Source organism: Molothrus aeneus, chromosome 2 (genome assembly GCF_037042795.1).
Source record: "Molothrus aeneus isolate 106 chromosome 2, BPBGC_Maene_1.0, whole genome shotgun sequence".
NCBI lineage: Eukaryota > Metazoa > Chordata > Aves > Passeriformes > Icteridae > Molothrus > Molothrus aeneus.
The window spans coordinates 16,651,415-16,672,168 of NC_089647.1; the positions used below are offsets into that span (position 1 = coordinate 16,651,415).

General features: G+C 37.7%; 1 protein-coding gene across 1 annotated transcript in view; it reads right to left on the minus strand.

Annotated features, from left to right (window-relative positions):
• ABI3BP (ABI family member 3 binding protein) overlaps positions 1–19,220 on the minus strand; it is a 137,219-nt gene extending 117,999 nt beyond the window's left edge. Inside the window, exon 1 of the mRNA XM_066572001.1 lies at positions 19,142–19,220. Coding sequence (XP_066428098.1) covers positions 19,142–19,220 — 79 coding nt within the window. The remainder of the gene's footprint in view (positions 1–19,141) is intronic.
• Positions 19,221–20,754: the final 1,534 nt, after the last annotated feature.

The window sequence follows — 20,754 nt, forward strand, 5'->3', positions numbered from 1 at the left end:
CAGACTGATATTCAAACTTTCTCTAGACAAGTACATACTGATTCTCTAATATCACCCCAACATACCCTGGTTTTTTAATAGAAATTCTAATGACTAGAGTTGCCAAGAGACCAAAAACATCACTTTGTTTTAGTAGATGATTTGAGCATCTGCAGTTGTCTGCACACAGAATGTAAAGCCTTAAGCCAACACTTTATGCCTCTTCCCTTTACAGAAAGAAGTGTACAAGTAAAATTGATGGAAAACATCTGCCTCCCTTCCTTTATCTAAAGACTGATCAAGAAAAATCATTCAGCCAGGAAACTGTCACAATTTTCCGAAGGCAATTCTGCCAGGTTCCAGAAGACTGCAAGGCTTCTAGAAAATTCAGTTCTCTGGCATTTTCAGCAGAGCAATACCTTCATGGGGAAAAGTGTGGCAGTGGCTTCTAATCTCTGTGACATACTGGCTCATTTATTTTCAGTACACAAGATTGCTGAGGATGGGCAACTCTGAATATTGACAGGGCTCCGACAGGACGAACCAGGAAGAAAACACAACACACTTCAAATACCCCAAACAGGCTTCATAAAGACACTTAATAAAAGCTGGTAACAAAGTTTAGGATTATTATCTCTGACTGACAGTGAGCTACATCTGTTTAAATTATGGATTCTTCAAAACCTATTAAGCATTATGGAAATTATGGTCTCCTGGTCTCTATTGAGTATTCATGCCTAAGAATAAAAGAAGACTTAGATAACTTAATTCAAATATGGTAATTTGATTTCCATAATAAATTTCTTAATCAGTCTTAAACTTGAATTTATAAAAAAAAAATCTAGAGAACATCTATTTAATTTTAAATTTACAATAATTTAAACCATTTCCCCTACACTTGTATCTATGTATCTCTGTTATACTTTACATCAATTTGAAGACTTAATTCTATATCAAGATTATATTCAACTGGATCTGATTTCAGTTACATGGATACCGTGGTTTATTCATAAGCAGTCAATTAGAGTGACAAAGAGTCTTGATTTTGTTAAAGCCTTAAAACTCAGTGAGGTTTCTGCAATGAGAAAGCTTAAATGGGATCCCAAAACAGTAGTATCTTTGAAATAATACCCTCTAGACCTATTTTTTATAGCTAGCATATCAAAATCACCAAGAGACCTTTTAAAATCAAAGACAGTTCTAGCAGAAAATAAACAGGAATAATGTATTTTTTTAAAAAAAAGATAATAAGGCAGGAAAGAAGAAAAGGAGATACATTTGAAATTTTAAAAATAAATTCTTGTCCTCACCACCCTGTCTTGACAGGGCAGGTCATTTTCCTCTAATTTACTTTTAAGTACAGTGATGGCAAAAAGTATTGCAGAGTCCCTGTAGAGTTTAGGAAAAAACAATTAAGAAAAAATTATTTAGGTTGAAAAAGACCATCAAGACCATCAAGATCAACCATAAACCCAGCACTGTCAAGTCCACCACTAAACTGTGTCCCCAGGTGCCACATCTACATAACTTTCAAATACCTCCAGGGATCGTGCCTCAAACATCATCAGTGTGTTCCAATGTTTCATGTTTTGGTGAAGATATTTTTCCTAGTATCCAACCTAAAGCTCCCCTGGCACAACTTGAGGCCATTTGCCCTTGTTCTGTCACTTGTTACTTGGGAGAAGAGGCTGACCCCCACCTGGCCCCTGCACCCTCCTTTCAGGCAGTCGTAGACAGAGAGAGAAGGTCCCCCCAAGACTCCTTTTCTCCAGCTCCCTCAACTCCTCCTTGTAAGACTTTTGCTCCAGTCCCCTCACCAGCTTTGTGGCCCTTCTGTGGACATGCTTCAGCTCCTCAACACCTTTCTTGCAGAGAGGGACCCAAAACTTAATATAGGATTTAGAGTGCAGCCCTACCAGCGCCAAGTGCAGGTGGGTGACCACTTCCCTGTTTCTGCTTGGCACACTATTGCTGATAAATGGGCTTCCACTGGGCTCTTAACCACTGGGGTGCACCCTGGCTCATGCTCAGCTGCTGGTGACCAGCACAGCCAACACCTTTCTCACCAGGCAGCTTTGGGTTGTCATGAGACAGGTGCAGCATTTGGCCTTCCTGAAGGTACACAACATCCACAACCTTTTCCTCATCCAGTAAGTGTGTGACCCTGTCATAAGAGGAGATCAGGTGAGGCAAACAGGACCTGTCTTTCCTAAACCTGTCCCAAAGAGCAGCAAAGAGCAAGCAGACAAATCTCCTTCTTCATTTTAACTTGGCCGCGTGTTTTTCAGGGAAAATAACTGCTACAGCAACAACACAGATGCCACACTTCATATGACTAAACCACATTCCTATTAATGGGCTGTGTGCATTCCAGAATCAGTGAAAATGAGGGATGAATATTAACTGGTAAAACAATAAATGACCAGTGTTTGGAAGTGTACAAACAGAAATGGAGCAACCAAGGACAAGGAGAGCTCAATCCTACGTGCTGCACAGACACAGCCAGTCTAACCAAGAGAGGGCCAGCCGGGAGCAAGGCAGATACAAATGATATGTAAATTATCTTGGTAAATGGGAACTGCCCCCAGCAGCATATTAACAATATAGATTTCATTTGTGCTGATCTCACAGTAGTTTGAACAATTAATCAGGAAAGCATTCTCATTCTGATTAATATGTGTCTTTTAGTTATCACTCAGATAAATATTCATTAAATATGATTAAATAGACAAGGGAAATCATAGGAACTTAACTCTTATGATACTGTGATAGGAATCTATTTGATTTTGAGAATTATTTTTTGTCTTAGGATTCCAGGAGACCTTTTTTCCCTGCACCTCCTTGATAGAAGACTTAAATGATAAACTAGATGCCCTCTAATTCCATTCATTTGTGTCAGTTTTTGGCATTTGTTATTGAAATCCTGGTCCTAAGAATTTGCATTTGTAATGTAATTCTTTTACATTGAGGCCATTTCCAAATGGAAGATTCTGAGATCTACAGCTACCTCTGAAACACAATCTTTCCCTCCATGCTTGCCAACAGAAATTCCACACTGATCTGCAAGTATTCTCTTCAACAAAAGTCAGTTGATGGCCAAGATCAGCAGGAGAAACTGTGCAAAGCACATCTGAAGTAAAAGCACAACATTAAGTGCATCAGAGCACTTGGAGTGTTGGAATCACTCTGAGAAAAGGAGTCTGCCTATACTAGGAGAGAATGAAAAACAACTTAAAAACGAATCAGCTGCACCATCAGAGGATCACCCACCAGCAGCTCTTCAGAAAGAAGAAAATAGGTACCAATGGCCCAAAGAATCCAGCTGGAAGCACCATAGTTTAGCTAGTTGGAATGCATAGGCAACAGGAGACAGAGGCAACAATCTATTGAAACTTTTAAAAGTTAAGATGGTACTCTCACTCATACCAGGAGTCTACTGCACACTTTAGGTGTGCATGGTCTCTTGTGATCAAATACAGTCCTATTTTTTGTTTTTATCCATAGAGTGAGGATCCTTGAACTCTGCCCTACAAAACTAGAGGGTGAATACAGCTGTAGTGTATTACAGCAAATTTGGCTTTGTTGCCAGAATTCCTTTTGCCTTACATTGAAACTGTTTATTTTCCACTATTTCAAAGATTTTAAGGGGCATGAAGGCAAGACCCAGCACTGCCTCCCAGAGTGCTAGACAAATGAAGTGTGCCTTATGAAAATATATTAGCACCATCTATTTGTGAGCACTACCTCATTTATTCAAATCATTCACAGCAGTGCTTTGATTTTTCCAAATCTGGTGTCATAGTACCACCAGGCAAATTTTCAATGATAATCTAAGACTATGAAACTTTTCTTTTCTGCTCTTTTATGTTTTTGTATTTATTTTGGCTGCCAAACATGGAGAAATATTGGTTGTTTGGCTGCAACCCAAATATATCTTAAAATGGGAAACACTTAAAAATAGTTCTGTTTCTATGTACTACAATAAACAAGACACACTTCTAAAGCAGCCATAAGCACAGAATAATGGAATAACAGGGTGGAAGGAACTTCTCTAAGTCATCTAGTTCAACTCCCTGCTCAAAGCCTCAAGTTGCTCAGGGCCACATCCAGCTTAGTCTTGAACACCTCTGAGGACACAGATTCCATAACATCTCTGGGGTAATCTGTTTCAGTGCTTAGCATACTTCTGTTTAAAAAAAAGTCCTAATATCTAACTGGAATTTCCCGTATTCCAGCTTGTGCCCAGTGCCTCTTGCCAAATTACTCTGCACTTCTGCAGAAAATCTGTCTTTGTACTCTCCAATAAGGTAGCTGAGGATCCTTTCTCATAAGAGATTACATCAAACACTAAGGTTCCTAGCCATGAAATTCACATTCACAAATACTCTGAATGATGAAAGTAGGTGCCATATGAAGAGGGCAACCAAGAATACCTTTTTAGGGGAGGGTGAGCTAACAGCCTTGCATGTTGTTTTGTCAGTTGCAAATGAAGTTCCTCAATAATTTTTTTCAAAGTATTATTATGCCTACACAAGTCTAACATTGCTTCAGAAGAATTGGCTGTCAACGTACAACTGTGCAAAACAAAAACAAGCATGTCTGTCTACAAAAACCTAACCCTTGAGCCCTTAACTTCCACCTTCAAACTACTTTCATTTCAAAGAGGGCAACTTTTCTTAGGTGATCAACATTCTTAACAGAATGTACACAACAAATAAAATAGCATAAACTGTAATTCCTTCCATATTTCTTTCATATCTGGGGGCATTTTAGTAATTTAAATGATAGAGAAATTCACTACTAAACGAATAGTGAATTACATACTGAAGAAATTCACTACTAGACAATAGGAATTTCAGGAGTAGCTGAAACATGCAGTAGGGAAACTCCTCAATACTGGTGTTCAGCTGAAGGTAGTGAGCCAAAAGGAAGAGATGCCCTGTGAGGGCCCAGGGTCAGCCTCATCCCTTCCTGTGTCCTTTCTCCCAGCACTATTTCAAGGTTACTCACACCTTTTCCTTCAGTTGCTATGCACATCTTGTTTTATTAAATGCTACTCAGAAATATGCTGCTCTTTAACGTTATAAACTTAACATATACTTCTGAAAGAGAATTGTTAGAGCATTTATATTACAAAATCACAAGGTTTTAAAACTTATTTTGCCAATCCCTCTCCAGTGATTATAACAGTTCAGAACTGAGTGAATAAGCTGTACTCATTAGTACTTTAGGACCAGTTAGGTCAATGAAGAGGTAAAGATGTAGTTATTAGCAATTCCAGCTCCTATGTAGCTACAGAAACCATTACACAAAGGAAATTCATTGCTCAAATGTCGCCATCTGTTTCACCTGTTTTCGGGTCATTCAAGAACTTCACTGAAGTTGCACTTTCATCTTTATGTCCTTCACAAGGCTCCGTAAACATACTGGTTTAAATTTACTTTTTAGTTGACTTAGTAAAGTAATTGTCCTTATTTTTAGGGTGAAAAGCTGAAAACAGTCTGGATTTAAACTTGGGATCCCATTTCAGTGGTCCAATCCCCAATTCCACCTTTCATTCTGAAGGTCATTTTTCATTATTTATTAAAATATGAAACAAAACTGAAAACAAGGAAGAAAACTTGTTTGAAAACAACCAAGTCTGCAGCTCTGATGGAAAAGGGAAGAGGAGTTAGACCTCTGAAAACTTCTTTGGTATGATTTAAAAGAACTTGACCCTGGCTCCTCTTTTGGGATTCTGTTTAATTTTTTGAATTAATTAGATTAATTAATTAGATTAATTAATTAATATTTTGAACCTTAGAAAATTCAGCTCCTTTATGTGTCCAGTTAGTAAACTTAGTTTGGTGTTTGATGGCAAAAATTTATAAAGTTCAACACTGAACAATTGAACATTTTTGAAGGATAGGGACAAAACCAAGCCCATTCATTACTTTCAATGCATAACGTCCTTTGAAACTCCTTCAAGCTGAATAATTTTTGACAGATAACACTTGTAAAATAAACATTGCACAAATTTAAAAGGACAAGACAAAAACTACTTGTTAATAAAGGAATTTGAAACCCTTATTTCAATTTAGATTATGGATCACTTATTTGTAGTAGGATAAAGCTTAATTTTGATCTGATGTCTTTAGGTTGATCTGTTTAGCCCTTTAGCCAGGGCCTTGTTCCCCTGGCTTTACTCTCAAAGCTCCTTATTTGTTGTTGTTTTTTCCAGACTGGCCTGGTATGTATTTTTCAGGATGTAATTTCACCTGGACAGAGCTGATGAGACAGTGACTGCATCTTGCCCAGAAGAGCTGTCTTTCCAATCCTGGCTCCTTCTCCTGTCCAAGGAAACAAGTCCAAGGCCACTCCACCCAGGCTGGGCTATGGAGAAAACTGTGTCCTGGCCAAAGAACCTGACAGATTCTGCAGAAATATGTTTCAGTAAAGGCAAGCAGAAGACTGTGCAGAGCAAGGGGAGTCTCACAAATTTTCTAGGTCTAACTCTCTTTTTTAAGCCTTTAAAAAGCATCAGCCAATGCAAACATCAAAAGAGAAACGTGGTCTTTGGACTTGGCCTCATACAAGGTCGTCATACTTCAGAGTTGGTCAGTTGAATAAAATCAGGGACTTTCTTTAACAACCTCTTCTCAGCAGGAAAAGCTCAACAAAATCCTAAGAACTTGAGCAGGTGAAGAATTCAAATGCTGTTGGACTGGCTCTGCCCATGTATTGAAGCAATTGGTATTAAATACGACAGACCTGAATGCAGGAAGTCTCTTATGACTGTGCTCGTGAGCAGGCAGTGCATTATCACTGCCATTACCTGCTCAGTGCCAGGCAGTGTTCGGCATCTCCACTGCCTTAGGCACCTCTCATTTACAAAGATCAGTGCATTTTTGAAGAGTCGAAAATCGAAGGCATAATAAAAAACAGTCTGGAACTGCAGCCACCTTTGCTTCTGTGAGAAGAGTGAGGACACTACACTTTGCAATCCAGGATGTTCATGTTTATTACTGAGTGCACAGGTAATCTGCTACATGGGTTACTGTGTACCCAGGTTGTAGTGAGGGACTCATTTCCTACAGCCAATTTGGAGTCTATTCCTTACATATCATCACCATTTATCATAATACTTTCTTTTTTTTCACTCTGTGACTACTCATCTGGGATCTTTTGAAACACTTTGGGAGGAATCATTCAAAAGAAGAATATCAAAATAACCAACAGCAAAAAAGTATAAATTCTACTGTGTTACAATAAGGCAGCTCCAAATCAACAGTTTAAAAAATTTCAAGCAGCAATAAATTGAAATTTGCATGTTTATCTGTGTTAATAGAACAAAATAGGTAGTCATACACTGAAATCCTCTTCTGTGATAAGTATTACCTCATTTGCCTTAATCCAAGCAAATGAAGGATCAAGTCTTTAGCTGAGTATTTTGTAACATTTCGTTAGATGTTTTTAAAGCTTTGTTTTACCTCCTTCTCTGATTAAGCACATGGTTATTTTTTAGGGACAAACCTGCTTAAAGATAGTAGTATTTAGACCACTAGGAGGATCTACAAGCTGTAGCAACAGAATAAATTTGAAACCAACATTGACTTCCAACCCTTTAGTTGTAAATTAATGTGTAAGTCTCAGAATCCCCAACATGTCTAGGTATGTTTCAAAATTGTTGCCTTCTCTATTTTAAATGTGAAGAAATGGATCCCAGTCCTTTTATGTTAGTTCTCACTTCTAAAAAGGTGTTTTATCACTAATGGATAAATACACAGAGCACTGCACAAAAACCATCTTGATAAATTCAGGAAAAAAATCAAATTCAATGACTAGAGGTACAGAGTATATAATCCAGGAAAGAAGCCTGAGGAAATAGGAGTCATTGAGCTTGGAGGAAAAGTACGTAGACAGATATGAGAACAGTATCCAAATATATATGGTAAACAAACAAAGCCCCGAGGAAAAGCAGTATAAATTACTTCTACTCCGTATTTGTGAAGAGAAGAAACCAACTGCAGCAAGGAAGATACTTGGAAAACTGATACAGGGAGCTACAGTCTAGGACAAACTGTCTTGGGAATAAGAACAAGGTGGTCAAAATGAGTTCAGGAAGTCCATTTCAGCCCTATGTTTCCTTGTAAAAATTACTATTTTTCCAGTTGAAGGCTACTACTTTTGTTCTGCACATCTAAGTACATACCATAAAGCCTCAAGGAGGACTGCCCTCCACAGTGCCCTGCACGAATTCCAGAATCCTACTTCCTATCTCTGAGATATAGAAAAGGAAAAAACAATAAGGCATGGTCTCTTCACTATATAGATAAGCATAAGAGAATTGCCAGGGAGAAGTAAGATTAATTTGTTACGGAGAAGAGAAAAATATCTCAGTGCAATCGTTCGAGTAAAGGCAAGAAAGAGCATCCAGGAAACTGCAAGCTGCTGTCCCTAGCCTCAGTCACCAGGAACAATCACACCTATGCACATGATGAGCAAGAAGGTGATTTGGAACAGCCAGAGCAAATTTACCAAGGCCAGGCTGTCTGGCAAAGCTTGCTGCCTTCTGTAATGTTATTCCTGGCTTTGCATACAATGGGAAAGGGGTGAACATCATTTACTTCAGCTTTGGCACAATTTCCACAGGTATCCTTCCTGTCAGACTGGAGAAATGCAGACTGGATGCCTACATTACTGAGGAGATGGAAAACTGGGCTCAAAGAATAGCAGTCAGTGCTTAAAAGTCCAAAGTCCCTTTTGATACCTCTTTGATATTGCTTAAGAAGCTCTTTCTGATTCTTGAGCAACATCCAGTGTAATTCCTATTCTCATTTCAGTGAGGGAGAATGTTTTGTGCTTTGTGTACACTGGGGAAAGAACTTGGGTTGTGGAAAACAATAGAAGTAGATGAGTTGTCCATAATGACCTGCTTTGGAATTGAAGGAAAACAAAGCTGACATCCATTCAGAAATAGGTGACATTATGTTTATAAGTCCCCCCACCATGCTGAGTATAGTTGAAGCAAGAATCTTTAAAATAATATGCAAAAATATGGAAATGGAATGGGATTATCGTTTTTCTGAAGTCACAATGGTTTTCCATTTCCAGCATTGCAACTTGCATATGATCACCCAAAATACCTGTGTTCTCTGCTCCAAATAGCACCCAAGACCTACAGGAATTCAAATAGAGCAAGGATTAATAGCTCTGAATGGCACTTGGCAAAGGTGCTTGCAATATTCTGTATTAACTTTGGAATAAATTGCCCGCTTTTAAGAAGCGGACAGATGATAAAGCAATTAAATATCTGAAGCACACATAAGAATTCCTGGGCAGTGTTGTATATCAAATGCTAAACTCAGAAAGAGTAAGAAAACTCTGTCAGTAACAAAAGCAGTACTGAAATATTAAATTCTATTGGGCTTGGACAATTATGATTTGAGCTAGTCAATGGAGTCAAGTCTGTCAACAAAGCTTTCAGCCAGTTACTTTCCTTTGGTTTAGAAAGCTGTAGATACAAACAAACAAACAAAATGTAAATTTTAAAAATTTGCCCTATGTTTCCAAAATAGCAGTCAAAATAAAGTGGTTTCACTTATGATCCTGGTCTCCAAACTGAACGTTCTCACACATGTCTATGACACTTGCTGGATCTAGCCCAGTCCTATAAGGATTGATTCCAACTGCACATAGTTTTCCCAGCTGGAAAATGTATCTCATCTTGCACCATTAGATGAGACAGATCTCAGGACTGATGACTTGGCTTCTTACTACTACTCTAAAATAAACCCAACAAAAACCCCAACAGATTAAGAAAAATCAGAGGTGATCCTTTTAATCTTCTTCTATATTGTTCCACATTTGGAGCTTGCAGAGATCAAAGGAAAGATTCTACAGCTCAAACACATCTGGAGAAAAGAAGCAACAAATTGCCAGTACATCTTTAATTTAAAAAGTACTAATAAATACTTCATAAATTTAGAATGTATTATTGAATTCCTAAATTTGACAGAAATTCTTTATGAATACACTGTGAAGCAGAGTCATTGTTAACTCATCTTAAGAAAACTAAAATATGAAGTAAATGGTTCCACTAAATCTGCTATCCACTAAATCAGTGGATAGCAGAAAATAATGGACACCAAACCAAGTAAGTATACAACATGTAAAATAAAAGCAATGCATATGATTAATGGAGTAGTAAGATAAGACAAATACTTATTTTTTTTATAATGAAGGTGTTTCATCTTTTCTCCCACATATTCCCCTTCCTTCCCAGGACATGGCATAGAGTTCATGTTCTCTGACTATATTTCCAAATTCTTTATCTGTTACATCACCTGCTCTATTTTCACCATGTTGCCTTTTATCTCCAGAGATGAAAGAAAGCTGCAGGAAGTAATCTCTCTTTCCAACCTCTCTTCCTATGTCTATATTATTTTTTAAAATAGATTCTCCAGCCAGTGTTTAATTGAAAGAAAAATGCCAATAAAGAATACTATCAGCTACACAAATGGAAGGTTTATGAAAACTTTGAGGTGGAATAGGGGCATGTACACCTATGCACACCATCAGCTAAGCAATCTTTGTAGGCCTGACTTTGCACTTTTACTTGTACTTCTCTCAGGCATTTATCCAAATGCTCATGGAGAATTTATGGTATGTAGGAAGCTATGTCTCTCTCATTACTGATCTTGTAACCCAGTGTGCAGTAGATTACATTAATTCCCAAGGAATGCTCTCTGACTTAAGAGTGTATTAAGCACATAAATAATGCTTCATGACTTCAGAGTTTTTACATGAGATATATTCCCTGTGCCAGTTTTTTTGACAAGTGTTTTAATACTACAAAAACAAATTATTGAAAAAAATCTAGAAGGGCCATGTCATGGAAAAAATTATTCACAATGCCCGAAGTTTCAACAGGGCATAAATGAGATTATCTATTCCCTATACGTAACTTTTCTTCATCCTTAATACTATGAGCAACCTCACATTGCCTTCAAATAAGTATAATAATAGCATATGATCTCCCTTGCTAATTGCTGTAAGTATTTCTGAGTGCAAAGGGAACACAATAAACATCTGCTACATTACAGAGAAGCTGCTTTCTAAGAATTCATGGCTGTACATTAACAACATACTAATGCTTTTATCAACTGCTATTTGAACATGTTACCAAAATTGTGAGAGTACAGGGGATTGTTGAAAGTGTGAAGGATTAAAATAGATAATTTTTTATGTAATGCATTTACCAAAATCAAATGAGCAAGATCCCACACTGCCTTTGTGTGTGCACGTGTATGCCTCAGTGTACCAGAGAGTCTGTGTGAAATCACACTCATGACTTGGTTACTTATGTGCAAAGTGAGTACAGATTTTCTGTTAGGAGCAAAAATCCCCAAATCTGCCAACAATTCAAAAGAAGTTCTTCAGCTAAAGTTAATTGCATAATTAGTATTTTAATCTTCTGGGGAAAAATTCTTATTTATGTTTATACAGACTTGATTAACAAAGGACATAAATAACCTCCTACTCCATAACAGCAACTGACTTACATCAGATTCAGCTACTAAGGAGCACTGAATAACCAACACAAGCAAGAAGACATTTCTGTTAGAATTGCCAGTTTTTGTGTTCCTTGTAACTAAACCAAAGAGCAGGAAGGATTGCTGAAGAGATGCAGTATTGGTGCTTGTCAGATCATAGCTAAAAGCTGGTGCTCATCTGTAAGGTAGCAAATGATGAGCTGTCACTGTGGAGCAATTTCATAGTCATGTTCACACAGTAAATGTCTCTTAATTAGCTTTATGACAGAAGGAGACCTATTGATTCAAGCTGAATATGAAACCTCACTGCTTTTACCTGAGTCAGCTCTCCATCAAACCAAGGGAATTCATGGCTCTTAAGCCTGACTGCAGCCACTTCCCTGACTGTGAAACAAGCTGCACACTGTGCTATAAATAAAAACTCTGCCCTGCCATTTAATCCAACTACTTCAGGGTTTGCATGAGCCACAGAATGGAACTCTGCCAAAACATTCAGGTCAGACAGCAGAGTTTTATTTCTATTATTTCTATCCCAAATGTCAATCTCTTATCAACTTTCAGACTATTTCACCCATGCCTTTTTTTCAGTGTGTCTGTCCATGTTGTACTGACACTGAGCTTTTAAAAGAACAGTGATAAGTCATAAAGTCTGAAAGTCCTGTAATTTTCTCAGTGTGCATTTTTCTTGTTCATGTATAGGCTTGAACAGTGCTAATGAGGCAATCTAAATTGCCAGAAAATGTTTTAACTTTGGAGTCAGAAAATGATCTTCTGGGACATTTCAAGCATACATATTTGTATTTTTGAATCAACCACAATTTTATGTGTTCTAAAATTACTCCAGACATTTCCATCACAGAAAGAAAAATGAAAGTGAATAATTAATATAAAGCAGATATTGCAAGCAGCTGACAAAAGAAGTCTTTTCCAATGTGAGTTTAAAAATAATGTTATCCCACATACACTCTCAGTCCTTTAAAATTGGCCAGGTTCCCAAAGTATTAATTATGTAAACTCATATCAAGCATTCTGTGGCCATTTATAGATTCATAAACTAATGCCACAACTGCAGGTGATTGGAAAGAATCTTTTCCCACTTTATTGAATCATGCTATTCCTGAGCATATTTTAAGAATAATGCAAAACCTTAGAACTATATTAAAATGCTGGAATAGCCCTAAAAAATAATTCCCTCATACTTTGAGAATCCATTTTGCCATCAACTCTTCAGCTTGAGAAAGAGTATTGAATTACAATTTCTTTTTAAGTACATGCAGTGAGACCCTAGTGTTAGCACACCCCATATACACACAAAATAAATAAAAATCAAATCACATGCAGAGGCTTATGCACATTATTAAGTTGAGTTTTATCAAAGTGGATTTATTCACATGGAGCCCTGATGACATGTTTGTTCAAGGTAAACAGTATATATATAAGAGCCATGGCTACAATTAACCTAAAAAATTTATGGATTCACTCTTCTCATTTATTTTTCTTCCAGAAGATGCTGTAAATAATACTAAATTATTGCCAAGTGATGGACCTCAGCAACAACTCTAAAGCATTTTAGAGAACACAGGTTATATTTTGTCTACCACCCTCTGAAGTGCAGTAAAACTCCCCTTCAGACTGGGAGAAAAGTAGTTTTCTCTCATAGAAGAGCATTCCCTACCTCCCTGCCTTTAGGTCTAGAATCTTCATAGCTAGAGCCTCAACTCTTTACTAGCATTTTATTCAGCAGCTCTGAATGGGTGAAGACGCTGTGTTGATATTCTTAATGCAACCATCCTTCCATAACCTTGCCTGGATACCTGCACACTCTGATCACATCACTTTGGTGAAGGAGTGAGTGCAAAAGCATTCAATTCTGATGACCATAACTACAATCACAACTTCATGAACAGTAGAAATTCACTTGGTGGTTCAAAACTTGACCTGTTTTTTCTTCCCCTTGATATGACACACACTGGTTTGCTCAAGTGAGGACGTTTAGAGTTGATGTAGCCAGAGTAAAATGGCACATGATTGTTATGTTTTGAGGGATGGCAGTACTGGAAAAGTTGGCCCAGGCCTTGCCCACACAATAGTTTCATTCATGATGCTGCCAGTAGTCATCTTCACAAGCACCATTCTCACAGCACAACAAGGCAACCATGTACGTCACAATGCAAATTAGCATTACGTACATGTTATCCTGTATTGTAGAAAAAACAATTTTTAACTAAGAACATTTGAACTAAGGCCTGCCAAGCAAGTCTGGGTAGGATCTGGCCTGTTTCCAGCTGCCCTTTTCACTTGGGAAGACATTGCAGACTGGGCTGTTATGCTAATGGCACCTATTTCAGGCTGCAGGCTGTCCAGAACACAAATACCTGCTTCCGTTCTCACCAAGATCCACCAGGGCAGTGAGGAGGACTCCAACTGTCTTCTGTAAAAGGCAGCAGTCAAGAATGCTCCACAGCAACAAATCTGTCTTGCTCACAAACAATTTCAAGTCTGCACTTGAATTCCCCCAAGGAAAATAAATCCTCTAGGAGCTGCATGAACAGTTCTGACTATGGCAGGTCACTGCTAGCCATCTTCTCCCCCTGGAGCAGGCAGAGGTTTTTGTTTCCACATGCAGTGTGCAGTGCACACCTGGTGAGTCCAAAAGGTCCAGAGAAGGCTCAAATCCATTGTCCATTCACTGTATCATCACTCAAGAGATACACAGACTATACCTCCCATATACAGTGGGTCTGGCCCCACAGCAGCAGCAGGATTTAGCCTACAGCTCTCCCCTCAAGTGAATTATGTAGCTTGTCCTTCTGGAACAGCTAGAACCAAAGATTATATGAAGGGCTGAAAAATAAGTTTCAAAAAGAGATACTTGGGAATATGAAAATTAAAATGAAGAGGTGGAAGGTTATATGGATTATCCAACAGTGAGATCATTTTGGAGGCATTCATATGCAGTGGAATTTAATTCTGGCAGAAACCACCCATATGTATCATCACAATGTTGCACCACTGGATGTGCCAATACAAAAATGGAATTCTGGTATTACAGATTATCTTTGAACTCAGAAGCCTGACACTCAGTACTGGGTTTTGATATGTTTATGTGCAAGTCTAGGACACAATTGTCTGCATGATAAGATAACTTTGATTAAATGAACTGCTATAATTGTTACATTCTTATGGGCTGTTTTCACTCTCAGCAAGAATCAGCCAAATTTGCCATGACATATCTGGTGACTGAAAACCCTTGTCACTCTATTACACCAGATAAAGGATACCTTTTAAATTTCCTGTTGAACTTGTCACTTATGTGTCATTAAACATAAGAAAAATATTTCACAAAAAACCCAAATTAATTTTGCGCTTCTTTTTCCAGACACAACAAAAAATGAAGTTAAATAATTTAGTTCAAACTGGCTCTTCTTCACAAGAACATTTTTTTAAAGGTTAATGCATTGTGCATTTTGAAAAATAGTTCCCAGAAAGATGTTTTATAAACCATGGGGACAGTAACATATAAACCACATGTCATTTCAATCCTTTTGTGATATTTTGATATGCCAGCTTCATTGCATGCTCAAAACCCACAACTTCCAGGGGACTTTTCCCTGTCTTACAGTTTTTGCCCTGCCACCCTACAGCTACCAAAGGCAGGAAGTGAGAGGGCAGCACAAAAGTTTAAAGTTTGGCTGTTGCAATATAATAACTGTGATACATTGAAATAACTCCACATTGTTTTAACTGTTTGACACTAGTAAATGAAAACACATGCTCAGCTTAGTAAGATGTATTATGTAACATAGCACAGCCAGCAAACTTAGCTAGGAATAAAATTAGTCTACTCTTTTTCTCAAATGTCAAAGTTTGGGAGTCTACTGTAAATACAGAATTCACCCTAAAAGAGATGTCAGTTATAATTACTTTAAGTACAAATATTAGCTAGCAGCTATCTACAATATCAGACCAAACATATTCAGGACTTCCAAACAAAGAAACAAATCCTCAGTGCAAAACAATTATTTTTCCCACTTAACCCCACTGCTGACAACTGTAGATACAAGGAAGTTTTGGATCTGGTTTTCCCTACAGGAGTTTGTAAATCAGGCTTTTTCACATGGTCCCCTAAGACATGTCAAGTCCATATTCTTTTTCCCTAAGAGGACAGCAACCAGGAGAAAGCCAAATTAGGGTTTCCTGAGCCCTTCCTGGACAGCAGAGTAGGATAGGTCTGAGTCCTGGAAAGTAGAACCAGGATGGACCTGAATTCCACTGTACCTGATGACTAAATCAAATAGTAGGAAAACCACAGTGGTCAGAAATATGTCAAAAAATCCCCTGAAAAAAACCCAGAAAAAACACTGAGACTCTTTTTTTAAATAACTTCCTAAAACTGAAATTTTATAAGACGGGATCAACCCCAAATTCTTTTCAGATCTAACAAAGTAAAACAGAACCTGAAGATAGACAAAAGCTATCAGAAACAGAGATTTTAGTGAAAGCCACATGGAAATGTGGTTCTCTGTTGTAACTGGAAAGTCAAGTGACAAAATCAAAAACATGAAATGCTGTTTTACCAAACACTAAGAACTTATTCTTCAGTTGTTCCTACAACAATTGTATCAGCTCCAACTGGAAAGATGACAATGAAACACGGTTTGTAGGGCAGTACAATCATGGGGATTACGTCCTGTAACTTGTTTGTTCTGGATTCTGTGACTTTGTTTTCTCATCTCTGTCTCAGATCTGGGATGATCTGCTTACCAATTCATTCTCTAAAGACAAGTCTTTTTGTCTGTACTTAATTCCTGTCTAGAGAGACAACACTCAGCTCTTTAAGAATGGAATTTTCTGTTATGCAGAACCATAAAAATTAGAGTATGTTTCCATCCATCAATAAAGCACAACAGTGTTGAACTTTAGAATCATGTATGTTGTGTGGCACTGGCAGAATGGCACAATGAGAGAGACAAAAATAGAAAAATTCTAATTAGAAGAAAACTTCAGAGGCTAGACAAAGTTGAACAGACAGCCACTGAAATACTGGATGAAATGTCATCTGTAATGGTACCACCATCTCTGACTCTAATGTTCTGTGATCCCTCACTCAGTATCCAAAGGCATTGACTGCAGAATTTTTCTTAGCAGCTGATCCCCCAGATGAAACACAAACATAACTGCAAAAAAACAACTGCCTTCATACTAAAACACACTACCCACCAGCCTTCCTTTCCCAATTGTCTTTACTTATCATTATTATTCCTCCAACAATACCTTAATCTTTGGTGTCAAAACAATGAAAGAATTCATTAATAAAAAAACCACTTTTGAGAACAGCAATAATATTTTCTTTTTCATCCTAGTAAAACACACACGTATGGAGGTGAAAGTACAAAAATACATGGGAAAAGGGAGCAATTTGTGTTCCAGCCTCCTGACCAGCACATTTGCACATGTCTCTCAAACAGCTCTGGAAGTCACTGTACTGGCTCTGTTCCTTTGCAGCTGCAGGAGGCAAGATGTTCCTTCCACCTTGTACCAGTGCAAGGAAATCCCAGTCCATGAGACATGGGGTCAATGTGTTTAACCTCTGAGAGAGAAGATTTGAGCACTAGAATTGCAAAGTGCTGGTAAGAAGGGCAAGATTTACTCTGATAACCTGTTCCCACAAGTACCCGCACCACCAGAAAGCAAGTTTGGCTAGATTGCTCTCCTTCATGTTATGAACTTGATTTCGCTGTTCCCCAGAGAGCAAGAATGACTCTGAAACCTCAGTTACGTACTTTGGGACTTAAAGAGCACAGGAGTTCACTGGAATTTAAGCTTGCAGAGCAAGGCAGAGAAGCCCTCTTAAAACAGAATATTACTAGTACATATTTTTATTTTTAAAACACTTTAAAATCCACATATTCTCTTTGCTTATGATAAAAAGTCTGTAGTCCCTATCAAACAAGACAATGCTGTAGAAGACAATCCTTTGAACATCTCTGGATAGCAGCTAAGTACAAATACGCTTGCTTTTTCAATGCATTATTTGAAAATAGTAACTGGAGAGGCAGCTACAAACAAAAGAATAAGACTGCAATGGGAGGATCTTAAAAACGTTATTTCACTGAAAAGAAATGAAGTTTCCACCTGCAGTTTTATGCACTTGGCAAACAGAACTTCACTTCTGCAATGTTATTTTAGGACAGAAAAAATGCATGCCAGAGTTAATCTTGCAGTGGATTAGAAGCTTTGTCTGAATTTCACAGTTAGCATAAACTTAGAGCCACTATTCTACAGTAGTGAGCAGAAAGTCCAGTGAAATAATTTAAAAAGACAAGCACTGGAAAAGTTCCTTCCCTCTGTCTAGGCAACACATACAAGATTCCTGTCTGGTCAACATAATCCTCTCTTAAGTCCTTTTTTGACAAAACTAAATTCTTAGAGTTAGCTTGACTTGAACTGCATATCTGTTACTTGCAGACTACACACTGTTCTACTATTACCAGTATGCAAAAAAACTCCACATTGGCTCCAGAACATGAGATTAAAATAAAGATAATTTCAAAAGAACATCATCATAGGAAAGAAAGAAAAATAATGAAATTCTGGAAAAAGAAAAAGTATCTTAAAGAGGGGTGGGGATCAAAAATCATCTCAACTCTCCAAAATACCTTTAGATTTCCCTTCTATGAAAGAGAATCTCCTAGGAAGCCCTCAAAGTGCTTATTTGTTAATAAACACTCTCATAACTAAATCACAGGTTCCTCTAAATGTCGGTGGCTGCAGTAGAATGCAGATGTGAAATGCATTACAAAGCACAGTGGACTCAGGCAAGCACTGCCACAAAGTGAGAGCAATACGTCCAGCACAGAAAGAGTTGTGAAATTGCTGCCTTAATGCCAAGGCACTACAAAGTGTTTTACCATCCAGATAGAGAAATATTCTTTTAATTTTATGCTATGACTGCTCTTCCTGTAGTAAGCAATAAAATACTATTAAAATGCCAATGTTACATGTGTCATATAACCGTGGAGAAGAAGAGATCACTGCCAGCTTTGCAAATCTACTGTACTTCCAGACTCTGGGAGAAAGGAATGGTTAAACAAATATTCACACAGGTTTGGAGGGTTTTTTCCTACTTGTATAAATTTTAATCAATCCTATTTCTCTCCCTCAAAATGCATGCAACCTGACCAACACTAGTCAATTCCTACTGAATTGTTAGGAGAGATATAAAGGGAAAGTATACAAGTTCTTTCAAAGACAGAACTGAAATCTTCCACCAGCAACACAGGGTGCCTCCAAGTCACATTGTCTTTAGGATATTAAACCACAGACCTGCACACTGCTGTCCAAATCACTATAAAATCATTAAACACAGTAAATTTGTCATGATAATTCTCATTAGAGTCACAAGATACCATGAAAACTTTTGAGCTTATTTTATTCAAGAGCTTTAAGGGTGCTGTTATACCTGGATTTGCCCTTTTCCCTGACCTCCTTTCATCTTGTCTATTACCCTTAATCATTTCTAACATCTTGAAAGCAAATTTCCGTAACAAAACACAGGCTTTAAAAACCCCGAAATCCCACAACAGAAAAACAAACAAACCCCCAGAAAGTCGTTCATAGCTACTTGCCTCTTGGCAATTTCTGAGTATTTCCCAGGTTTAGTGCAATATATCCACAGAAAAGAAGACAGAAAAATCTTGACATCATGGTCACAAACCCAACCTCGCACTGGGAATGGCTCTGACAGGTATCACACAGAAGTACTGCAGCTGCATTTAAGGGAACCGTTCTCTCTGTGACAAGAGGCAGCAACACTTTGACACGAGCTTAGTTTACACTGTGGGAGGAGACAGGATGACATCATTCACTCCCACTGCAAAACCAGAATTAGCATAAAAAAATATTATCAGGCTCCCCTGGCGATAATCTTCTGGGGTTTGTTACGAGATCTTTTCCACCACTAAGGGTAAGACATTACCATTTTATTACTTACAGATCATGAAAATAAAATCATGAATATCAAACTTTCTATTAATGGAAAACTGATCTGAGAGACGTTTTCACTGTTTTATCCAAGAGAGCTGGACTTAAACTGCAAAAACAGCATTTGCAGTACTCAGAGAACTGTTTGCTATATTGACCTCAGTATTTTTGCAATCTCAACATTTTTCTTAAGGTTAATTCAGGCTACTTGTGGCTTTTGTCCAGGCAAAATAAATACTAGTTTAATTTGACATGACATTATAAACAGACATTGTAAATATTTATTCAGCAAAAGAACTGGACTTGAAAAATCTAAATGTCATTTTTTCACTTGTATCTAGTGTTGGCAATTTAAAAATACTTCATAATTTTCCCTTTCATAAGTGTCTGGTGAGTTAATAGGTACAAAGCACATTGAAAGGAATAGAGCAACACTTCTCATTCCAGGGTGATCTTCTCACCCGTTACATAACTTCAGATGGAAAAGAAGTTCCATTTTTCCATTAAAAGCTGTTGCATTCCATGTTTACAATGAGCCAAGTAAGCACAGCATTTGGTCCCACTCACAAGTGAGAAGATGAGAAGGAAAGGGTAAAGCAGAAGAAAAGGAAGAATTTAGTCTCAGTATCTGGAAAAGTTTCTAAAGAGATTAAATCTAGTCAACTACGTAGTGATAGCTCTCTCTCTCCCCCTCAAAATAAAAACCCCAAAACCAAACAACGAACAACCCAACAAACAAAGAAAACCCAAAACTGTCTCCAAGGGGAAAAAAATTACACAAAAAAAAATCTATCCAAACCCAAACCCCAAAGAACCATCAACAACCAAACCTAAACATATCTCTTGCTTACAATATGTGAAGTTCTTCGGTAGGCTTAGTCTGCTCCCACCCTCTGCTTGACTGGACCTGACATTGTTCTGCTTCCATCGTGTTTATAAGCAGGGAAAATCACAGAGCTCATACCTGGGTTGGAAACTAGTAGTTTAAAATAGAAAAGTAATATCTTGAAGCATACAGGAACATTTCTTAAAGATCAGATTAATCATGTACTTAAAAAGACTCTGTGTTTGCCATAATTCAAGAAGAACTTCACAAAAGAAACCAGCAGTCATTGTCTTAGAGACAAACCTGAGGAATTTAAAATTCTTCTAATCAATATGGACAGCACACAGCTATAACAAAAACAGCTGGACTATGGGAATGTGTTCCAGACTCATCATACTATCTAAATTTGGACATAAGGAAATGTTTTTATTA